The sequence below is a fragment of the Clupea harengus genome, chromosome 5 (genome assembly GCF_900700415.2).
Source record: "Clupea harengus chromosome 5, Ch_v2.0.2, whole genome shotgun sequence".
In the NCBI taxonomy this organism is placed as follows: Eukaryota; Metazoa; Chordata; class Actinopteri; order Clupeiformes; family Clupeidae; genus Clupea; species Clupea harengus.
The window spans coordinates 2,403,990-2,414,911 of record NC_045156.1 but is presented as its reverse complement, the minus strand read 5'-3'; the positions used below and the strand labels follow the sequence as shown (position 1 = coordinate 2,414,911).

General features: G+C 44.2%; 1 protein-coding gene across 1 annotated transcript; it reads right to left on the bottom strand.

Moving 5' to 3' along the window:
- Positions 1-6,785: 6,785 nt before the first annotated feature.
- Positions 6,786-10,680, bottom strand: gpr37l1a (G protein-coupled receptor 37 like 1a). Its single transcript, XM_012827297.3, has 2 exons — positions 9,809-10,680; positions 6,786-9,080 (listed from the first exon to the last, which is right to left on the bottom strand). The coding sequence occupies exons 1-2, from the start codon at positions 10,496-10,498 to the stop codon at positions 8,139-8,141; spliced, it is 1,632 nt and encodes a 543-aa protein (XP_012682751.2). The 5' UTR covers positions 10,499-10,680; the 3' UTR covers positions 6,786-8,138.
- Between the last annotated feature and the right edge of the window lie 242 nt (positions 10,681-10,922).

Genomic DNA, 10,922 nt, shown 5'->3' with positions numbered 1-10,922 from the left:
TCATTATTCAAGCCATAGTTTGTGCTTTTTAAGCTTTTTTGGAAGGTTCCCAATTTTTTTAATCCCTTGTATTATTCCCCTGATTGGACACGGTTTCATACTTGTTTCTGAGCGCACAGATTCAGAGGCTTTAACTGGGTTGAATTGAGTGTTTCTGTTTTAGACATTCCTGTCAATGGGCAAAGTTTGGTCTCTCTTGAAGCTCTGAGGTCCAGTGCACATCATGGTTTAGGATCCTCCAGAAGCTTTGTATTGCAGCTTGGGAAAAGGTTAATGCCATCCGGTCATACACTTGATAGCGGGACAGTGTGGTAAAAGTGAGGCAAGACTAAAAGCCAGTTTATGGCGGGTACCTGTGAAGGACCTGTTTTTGTTTGAATTATTTTCAGATTGGTATGCAAATGATTTGATTTGGTTCAGGATGTGGTATTTGTTGCACGGCCCTGCCATTAGATGTCTTAAATGAATATTGCTAGAATGCATTCCTGGACTTGTGTGATTCCTGTACCTGAGTGTATGTCCCCAACGAGAAACCAGCAGCTCCAACAGTGGTTATTGCATTCTTTTTGTTTTTGCCATTTTTCTCTCTGCCAGGCTCTTTGTACATCATACACTAATACATCTGGCTATGTTGGCTTGGGTTCAGCTGTCTTATCTCTGGGTTTGAACTGAGCTTGTCATGATGGGAGTCATGTAGTTACACAATACCCCATAATTCTGTTTGCGAGTTGCCTTTTTACAGTTGTTCATATACTGGTAGTTATCTTAAGCTGTTGGGAGGTGTACTGTGTCAAATTCATTTTTAAGGTACGTTTCCGTTACATTATACATATGTACATTTGCAAAAAAACAAACAAACAAACAAACAACCTTTTGGCATGTTTTGAAGAGTTTCTATTTGCGCTCTCTGATGGGATGTTGTACATAGCAACTTGGAACCAAAACAAACTCTCCTGTCTGTAGAGTCCTATGAGTTATTGTGAAACCTGTGTGCAAAACAAACAAACATATGTATATATAAAACATAGATTGTTTTATTAGCTTCGTTGGTGAAGGAATCGATTGAGTTGTACGGGGATCACCTGTTTAATTACACTGGTGGAGGGATCCATTGGATTGTATAGGGATCACCTCTTTTTATTGCATTGGTGAAGGGATCCTTTTCAGTTGTGAAGGGATCCTTTGGGTTGTGTGGTCGTCGCCTGTGGAAGAGAGGGGACAAGGGTAGCATGCTGTGTGCAGACGGGCAGTCGGTCACCTCATGGTAGCAGGGCCTTGGGGCTAAGTTTGGCCAGAGATGGCAAGAGGAACTATTTTACAGACAGCACAATATTTTTCCTCGTTCCTCGGCTCTTCGTCTCTCTCTCTCTCTCTCTCTTTCTCTCTCTGACTCCTGAACAAGGTGAGGAGAGAATGGAGACTCCTGGTGAAATAGAAGGTTTTGGACATTGTTTTCATTTTGACACATGATGAAAGATTTTTCAAGACTAGCCTTTTTTCGTAGGTTTGATGTCGCCAGAAAATTAATGCCGGATTCAATGTTCGTTTTGTCCATAAATAATTCATTGCTATAGATTATTGGTATTCTGTGATGTCAGAGAAAAAGAAAATGGGTGACGTTTCTGCCAGATGTCAAACGACATAGCAGACCAAAACTACTGGCTTGAACCCCATACAAATATTTGTCACCTCAAGGTGGCAGCGTTGGCCACTGTTAGCAGTGCTCTTCATCAGGTTAACATTAGTCCATGCCTTGTCTCCCTGAAGTCCACGGGTGTATTGATACATAACTTTGTTTGAACACGTTTTCATCTTGGGCTTTCTTCTCGAATTCCGCCCGTGTTCAGTTAAGCTCCAAATTTGCCTTTCTCTCTCTCTCTTTCTTTTTTTTTTATGTTTATGTTTTGAGGTGGTAGCCGATTCAGTAAGCAGTTTGCAAAAAGACGAAAACAAGACAAAAAAAAGACAGAAATTCCTTTCCTCCAGCACGTGATTCATGGTGGTTTTTGAGAGGCTCTGCATTTTTACTCTGTGTCACTAATATCTGATAACTGTGGTGCTCTGATATAATGGAGCACTGGTGAGCACACTACTGGTTTTATCAAGCGCTTGCATCATAGGCCTCATGTGAAGCCATGACCTGCAGCATGAAATATCAGTCCAGTTCATAACACACTCTTTGGTCCCCTTAGAAAAGAAGAAGAAAATGTATGTATTCTATGTATTAATGACAACAAATAGGCTGTTCCTTGCTATCTTTATTATAACTCTATTTCTTTTGGAAAATAACTTTTTAAAGAATTGTTGACATGATAACGAGTGTTTCTGTATAACTACTTTGAAGAAACTTTCAACTGATGAAAAACAGGTGACCTTTTATTTTAACTTCTCTTTATATTCCCTTGTCCCTCCAGTGAGAACTGTACATGTTGCTATTGTTATCTTGAGATAATTTAAAGACGATGAATAAATGATTTCCCACTCAGTGGATGAGTGTCTGTTCCCTTTTTTCTGTGTGGATTTTCAGACAAACAGGATCAAAGGTTTGTGTGTTTGCCTTCTAATCATGGAATCACAATGTCAAACTAATTCATTTGCAGCTTCACGCCACTTTGGGAGTCTACCCCCACCCTTCAATGTGCTGTGCATGCACAAAATAAGCGGCAGCCAGGCAGGTATGCTCATCTCTTTGCAGACTTCCTTATTGCAGAATACAGCCAGGCCATTTTATTTGCTGATCACAGGCAGACATTTTTCCTGCTGATTACATGATATCTTTGTAAAGCTTTCCGGCGTGTGCCAAGACCGTATTCATCTCAGTTACTAACATAAGACAGATATTACAGTACTTAAAAGTGGGGAGATAAATCGAATATGAAATTGGTAGATATCCATGTCATTACATGTTGCTCATATCTCTATGCTACCACAGAACAGGTTTCTATGCATACAAGACATGAATGTAGTAGTAATAATAATAATAATAATAATAATAATAATAATAATAATAATATGAAGACAAGTGAGTGGTGAATGGTAAAAAAAAAACGTCCTTCTTCTACTCTGCAGTTTCTTGACACTTATGTCAGATTGATTGGAATAGACTATTGTTGTGCTTACTCCCAACAGGCCTCCTTAACTTACAAATGAGGTAAAACCAAGCAAAGCCATAGTAAGTCGTTCAGGATAAAAAAAATGTCTGCCAACTGAGTAAATGTAAATGTAAAGGGGACTGGCAGTATAGAGTCTGACCAGTAGAGGGCAGTATCTGTCTTCTGAATCCAGACAGGCGAGGGATGGGGCAGTCGACTCCTTTTCTTTCATCTCTCTTTGAGGCTTCCTACACACACAATTGACGCAGTGTGGCTTGGGAAAAATCTTGAGTCACAATAGGGAGCCATTGCTGGGAACACTGTGACGACTCTGGTGGAAAATCTGTGGCGGAGAGATGAGCTTTCATGATCCCGTCAGCTTTCTTCTTTGTGTCTGGGCCTCTGTTGGTTTTACACTGAAAATTATGCTTTTGAGATCCTGTCCCAACTTTTGTCTTAAATCTTTATGAAATTCAACTGAACAAGATCATTTTTATGGAGGTGTTAGACACTTTACTCTTTACTCTGTTGGTAAATAGTGCTGGTCATAGTGATGCCTGAAACATGCAACCTAATTGATGAAGTGGTCCTTTAGTTGCCTTTTGTTTACAGCTTAAAATAGAAGTTGGCTGTGGAGGCCCTGAAGGATTCTTTTTTTTGAATTGCCTGTTCCTAGGGCTTTCATTTAAAGCTTGCCGATCCACGCTGGACCATTTTGAAAGGGTGTCCCACCGATGTTGATTTTGGACGAAGCCTCTCAAGCTGAGCAAGCCTTTATACCCATCTGTGCGGACCTGCAGCTCCGGAGAGTGTGTGTGTTTTGGTTGGAATAGTTTGAGATGGACATGAAACAGGGTGAGAGAGTGTTTGTGTGTGTCTGTGTCTGTGTGTGTGGTGGTGGGGAGGGGGATAAACTGTTGAGGGTAGGGGTGTCTTGATGAGGAGGGGTTTTTAATATGATTGCCATGTCTACCAGCACCACCATGCAGTTTCGTTCTCACGCTTTCTCACCCCCAAAGCTGAAAACAGAGCGGCAGGAAGCAGGAAGTGTCCTGCTGGACGCAGTGTGAACGCAGACCGTCTGACCTCTGCCCCTCTGCACCGCGGTGGCCACTCCGGACCCGTCCCACTCCCACCAGGACCAGTGATGGAGTGCTGACAGTGGGAGGTGGGGTTTCTCTGTGCAGAGGGTTCTGATCTGAGCGGCACCGGACCCAGCCTGCAGAGTGCTGGACCCGGTTCTACTCTGTTCTGTTCTGTTTGCATTGCTCCCAGGGCTGAAGCTGGCTGTCGAGGCTGTTGTCATGGAGGCGCAAAAGGGTCTCTCAGGATTGGGGGCTACATGTTGTCGTCTCCCTCACTCAACCCCCCCCCCCCCCCCTTGCTTTGGACAGGAACAAGATAAACATTGTCCTCAAAGTGTCTGCCCCCTCAGAGGGAGACTGTTCACTACTACACGATAATACACACACTTATTCACACATACATACACACACACACACACATACACAGACACTTATTCACACATACATACACACACCCTCTCTCCTCTGGCATGCACAAGGCTCATGAAATAGGGCAAGTATACACTCCCTCACCTAAACACTTCTATACATAATGCATGAACCTACATAAACATGCAGCAATGTGCACAATGCAGCATTGGTTATGCCCTAGAATCACGCCAAGGCGTGGCACAGTTAGGTGTAGGTAACCAAGAGTCAGGCAGTATAAACCAGCGCAGTGTTTCTGTCCTAATATTACTAATATTCCTAATATTACGGTGATAACTCTCACCAAAAAATCTTAATAAATGAATCAGATGGTATTAAAAGTATACAATGGAAGTATACAAATGGACATTGAGTGAACACAGAATAAGGGTATGTAGAAGTGCTTGCCTGCCTTCAGCCATGCATTTTTTTCCACAGTTTTTAAGAGACAGTCATGAAATCCATGCATTGTTGGATATTGTGTCTTACATTCACAATTCTTCATTCCACCTTTCTGTCATCACCCTTACCTAACTTCTTCATTGTTCCTATGGCCAAAAGTCCAACACTTCCTGGCTTTATAACTATGGATACACTGACGACTTCCCTTATAGTGCAATATGATATAAACAGGCCCACAGATGTGCATTAATGGTGCATACTGTCAGGCTGTCTAGTCCGTTATGTTACAATATAAACTGAGCCCCTTTTAATTCTGGCTCAGACAGTGGCTGCCATTTAAAGTGTCACTGAAGCCGTTCCCTTCCCAGTCGGATGAACCCAGTGTTTCCTGTCCCACAGAGTGAATATGTGTGCCTGTGTCTAGTCAAAACACAGGGCATAGTCTGTCTCCAGGCTGCTTTTGAGCCGTAGGATCACTGGTTTCTTTTGTCAGTGTTGCAGATGGGGGTTTTCTGAAGGACAGACAGGCGTCATTCTTTCAAACCTGTTTGTGTGTGAAGCAGTAAGGTAATTCACTCACTCACGTGAGCTGAGAAAAAGACAGCAGTTGACCAGTGAGAGACCCACTCAAGTCGAAAGAGGAGACATATGACAAGCCCAGTGGTAAGGAGTGTTGTGCAGAATATTCAGTTCACAGTACCCTGGATTAGCCTATAGTATATTACACCGGCCTTAAAATTCTCTCATACATATTAGCATGCATTACACATCTAATAGAAACCAGCTATGGCGATAAACACTAAGTACTTAAACTGTGCTGGGAAAGAAGCCAGTATTTAAACATTCATCTACTGCATTTAATCACTGCCAGAACCCTTATTGTAAATTACTTTCCAAAAGACCACCAAAGACTCCTTTACGAAGAAAAAACTTCACAGGTCAAGCTTTTAGTGCCAAAGATGTTTGTGTACTCAGCTGTGCAGTTCATTACAGACACACTTGATGGTTTTTGACCACGGCTCTGAAGAGCTAACGACCTCGATTTCATTGAGAGAGGCATCTGGTCGCTCATAGTAATGAACCTAGCAATAATGCTCTAAATAGGGCTTGTACGTGTCCAGGCCTCACGTGCAACAAGTGCATGTGTGAGACAGAGCCAAAGCATCCCGCCAGGGGAGGGGTGTGAAGGGACGGCATTGACCCAAAAGGGAAAAAAAGGCCCCCGTCGTCACGGCAACAACTTGGGCGGCAGGGCAGAGAGTTCGGGTTTGTATTCACACTCGCTGCTCCGGTCCTGCTCAGTGTCTCTGGAGTACGCGCTTCAATGTGACAGTAGCTTAGCAACCCCCTCGGTGACTGGGTATGGGTATTGATATTCACTGAGGGGGCTCAAAGGAGGGAGGGGGGCAGGAGGGAGGGTGGTGGTTGGGGGGTGAAGAGTGGGGGGGCAGGAACAATAGTGTCCTTATGAGAACCTCGATTCCTTGTGGTGTGCAGAGCAACTAACGTGGGAGGACAAATATTTCAGCCGAGAGAACTGAGCCACCCTCAGCTAACCAGGCGCAGACACTTCCCAGCATCTCCCCCCCCCCCCTTGTTTGTGTGCCAGTGTGTGAGAAAGACAGATAGCGTTAGGGAGAAAGAAAGACGAGGGAAAACATCTAACTGTGTGTCAGAAGACAGGCAGGGTTTGAGGGACTGACTGGGTTGTTGTTGTTGTTGTTGTTGTTGTTGTTGATGATGATGATGAGCACAGCCCGGGTGGTTCACTGCTTTTACATTAAGAGTGAACTGCAACTTGAACAACTTATTTTATTGGGTCCCAGTCAATACAAAGGAAATGTAAATGTACAACTAAAATAACAAATTCTTATACCTGCATTATTGTTTTTTTGCTCACGTTTCTCATAAGATAATCTCATGAGCATTTCCAAATTTTAGAAAATAAACGTAACCATTTGAATGTATGTTTTTTTAAAGAGACATCTCGGCTACCCCATTATTGACTGCCGAAAATACTTCAAAAATGGTTGCTGTTTGCGCTCAATCTTACATGGACTTAAGGTGGAGATGGAGATGTCAAGTTCCAGATTCAAATTTAGGACATCACTGTATCTTAATGTAACAAGACATTTTTTTTGGTAAAATAGAAAATTCTTAGTGAAATATCTTCCCAGTCCAGATTGGACAAAATGAATTTCGTTTGTTCATTTTATACCAGCTACCAACAGGCCATCAAGCCAAAGTATGCCATAGCACTGACCTTGCAGACCTAAAACTGACGTGTCTATTTGCTTTACAAATACATTGTGTTAAACTAGGAGTCTTTCTATCCATGAAAATATATAAAAATATTCTAAACTATTCAAGACATATTTCAGCCCTCAGCAGAAAAGACTAAGACAAACTAAATCAGTCCCACAGCACAGTGTTATTCATATACCCAGTAATAACTGTATATATTGCTTTGAGTTAACTAACAATAATGTGAGTAGACATGTACAAAAACCCAGCCTGTGGACGAAGTAATGTCATGCATTGATGAATACAGAATGCTGCATAACATTCCTCTCCTTGTTCATTATGCGACATAAAAAAGGGTTAGCATAACAGAAGACAAAAGGCCAACTACTGAGTCAGAGTGTCAGGGGAAAAGCCTTCACTGGACTCATTTAGTCCACCAGACTCGATATGTCAAAAGTCCTTTCAAAGGAGATAATAAAGGCCACACAAGCCATTCACAGTTTAAGATTCATAATTATTCTTTCTAGCCGACTCGCTTTTGAAGGGGAAAACTGATTTCTTATTATACCCTTAATAGCAGTATCATTTCTTCACTTTCCTCTTTTATTTCAGAATTTGTCTTGTGCTGGGAGCAACAAGGGCATTAGAAAGATGAGATTGTTTTTTAAACCACTAATATGGACAGGGTCACCAGCTCTCAACAAGTAAACTATGATTTTTGGACAGTATTGGGTTGCTTCAGCAAACACATGAAAGTATCAGCAAAAGAATAACCTCCATGTTTAAATGACTTGGCATCTTCTCCCCTTATGATTTCCGACATCAAGCCCCACAGATAGTTGATGGGACAGTAATAAAGTGTCCCAGCAGCACAGTCATTGGAGACGGGGTCCACAAGGCTGGCCCCTCAGCAGGGGGTACCTATGGCCAGGATGGAGGAGTTGTCCTTGGCTTTGTCGAAGAGGATGGTGGGTGACGTGCCTGAGACGATTTTGAGCTTGTCCTCGGGGACTGAGGATGATGGCGAGGAGGTGGACGTGGCGGTGGCGGCCGTGGAGTGTGAGGAAGAGGACGAGGAAGAGGTGGATGAGGAAGAGCGGTCGGGCAGACACTCATCGCAGCAGCAGCAGCAGCAGTCCATGAAGGCCTGGCCCAGTGCGCGGCACAGGCACAGCAGGATCACCGGCGTGGCCGCCGCCCGAGCAAACATCAGGAACTGGCCAATCAGCTGCAGCAGAGCCAGTATTGCCATAGAGACCTCTAATCCGGCATAGGCCAGCGCGATGTTGGCAGCATTTTCCGGCAGGCCACAGACGCCATACACCACAGCTAGCGCCAGAACCGTACGGGTCAGCTGCCGCTCCCGTCTCCGCCGCTGCTGCCTTTTAGGCGAGGAAGAGGACGACGATGACGAAGATGTGGTAGAGGATGAGAGTGGGCGCCCCGTCGCCGCCTGTCGCGCCTCCTCAGCAACGTGCCGCGTGAGGAGCTGGCACGCCAGTGTGAAGAGCAGCGGCAGGCAGAAGAAGCAGCCGAACGACCACCACATGCGCGCCTCGTGGTAAGTGATCACCAGTGCGTACACCGACTCGGGCAGGTCAACAGAGGGCCGCTGCACACAGGAGTCCACTGGCAGGCCTGACACCGGTGCCACCTCTTGCTGCAGTTGCCACAGCAGGAGTTCGGGGAGTGCCAGCACCATGGAGCCCACCCAGATGACCGACAGCTTGGCTAGGATGGACTGGCAGGGCTCCACCAGCCTGGGCTTGGGCTGTGTGCTGGTCGCCGTGTGGAAGCGGTCAATGCTCAGGGCGCACAGGCTGAAGGTGGTCACTCCCAGTGAGGTCACCTGGATGGGGAGAGAGGAGAGAGGAAAAGGGTGAAGACATGAGGGGCGGTGGGGGGTGGAGGGGGAGATCACCAAAGTAAGGGAATCGGAGACACTGGAGAGTTCCATGTTTCTCCACTGCAGACAGGGTAAAACACATGAAACCACAATAAAATTGCTATACCTACAGTGTTTGAATAAACTATAAATAAGGTCCTTTTTCAACCATGATGTTTCCTGAACACACTCCAGCCCAATTCCTATATACAGTACATTATACCGAATGTGATATCCAACCAAGTAAAGCACTTTGATTACTTTCTATTCATTTGGCAGGCACTTTCATACAGAGTTACAAGTGAAGCAAAGAACAACATAAGCCAACAGCTGCTCATAACTAACAAACTATAACTGACCATCAGGTGCTACCGCTGGTATCAGTATGTTAGTATCTGGCCTTGTTTATTTATGAAGGGCAACACAAGTACACGATTGTCACTTGACGACCGTTTGACCTAAATCTGGTCTCATTTAAAGTCGTAATGGCTCAATTAATTAGTCTTCCCTCCAGACAAATAACGTGGTGAATGGGTAATTAACATAACAAAGTCTCGACTAGTAAAGCAAAACGAGGGGGCAGGAGAACCCACCCCACAGGGAAGATATACTTCCAGAAAGTGTAAAAGGTAGCTGTACATACTATTATACGCTACATACTTATATAGATTTAATCTATGAATGAAACTTACCTCCATGTAAGGGACAATTCTACACGAGAGGTCTCCCAGTAACCTCCTCTTGGTCAGTTCATTAAAGATGACCACCGGCAGACAGAAAAAGAGGACCAGGAAGTCCCAAAAGGCCAGGCTGGCCAGAATGCAATTCCAAGCAGTTTTCAGGTAGTAGTTGTGCCACACGATGCACATCACTGCCAAGTTACCTACGATACCCACAGCAAATACTATCAGCGACAGGAGCATCACCGCATAGGCGCCATAGGAATTGTCAGTCACAGGGTATAGAGGGTTGTGGATACGAAGAGACTTGCTACCATTTCTTCTATCCCTGTGTGTGTTGTTAGGCAAATGTGCATTCCTGGGTGTTGTAAAATAGCCGTCTGGGTCATAAGGTCTTGGGTACCTGAAGTTATAGGGGAACTGTTTCTCCTGTTGCTTGGATCTTCCATCATTCGCCCCCCTGCGTACTCTCTTAAGATTTGCCTCCCGAAGTACTATAACATGATCTGCCCTAGCCATATCTCCTATTAGATTTAAATTGTTAGGTATTGAAATTTGCATCGCAGTAAAGCCATCTAATCCACTTGGTGATATTCCCACAGAAGTTTTCAGCGACTCCGAAGGTTCCTTTAGCGGTTTTGCGTGATAGGGCTCCGTCAACCCCAAAATAAGGAACAAAAAAGCGCAAAACATTATATCCATTCAAGTAGGTTAGAAGAGTTCGATGAGATTTTTGACAATAATTTATGACCCCGAAAGCTCCAACTAAAAGTAAGACCCCCAAACCTCAGACGGGATGTGTTCATCAGTCTGGACCAACTATTTTCATCCTACAAGCTCTTTAGTCAAAGACAACTGCATATTTGCCTGGCCCAAAAGCCCTCTAGTGTTCAGCAGGGGTTATACGCTAAAGCTAAGTGGTTTGGGTCACTTGAATAACCATGGGACTTGAATTATGGTGAATCATGGTGAATGCCATGTCTTCACATTCACCAGTTCCAGCAGCCAATGCTTTATGGGTATTATGACTAGATCTTATTCTCACATTCATAATGCTATTAGACAATAACTCTTCCTGGGCCTCGTAGAAGCCAAGGCCATTATAAAAGTGGCCTGAATCTTGTTT

What these genes read in the sequence shown, in the direction of transcription:
- gpr37l1a (XM_012827297.3), bottom strand. Translation starts at nt 10,498, where the DNA reads ATGGATATAATGTTTTGCGCTTTTTTGTTCCTTATTTTGGGGTTGACG. An exon ending in GAATTGTCCCTTACATGGAG is followed by an intron (nt 9,081 to 9,808) that starts GTAAGTTTCATT and finishes CTCCCCATCCAG; the next exon opens with GTGACCTCACTGGGAGTGAC.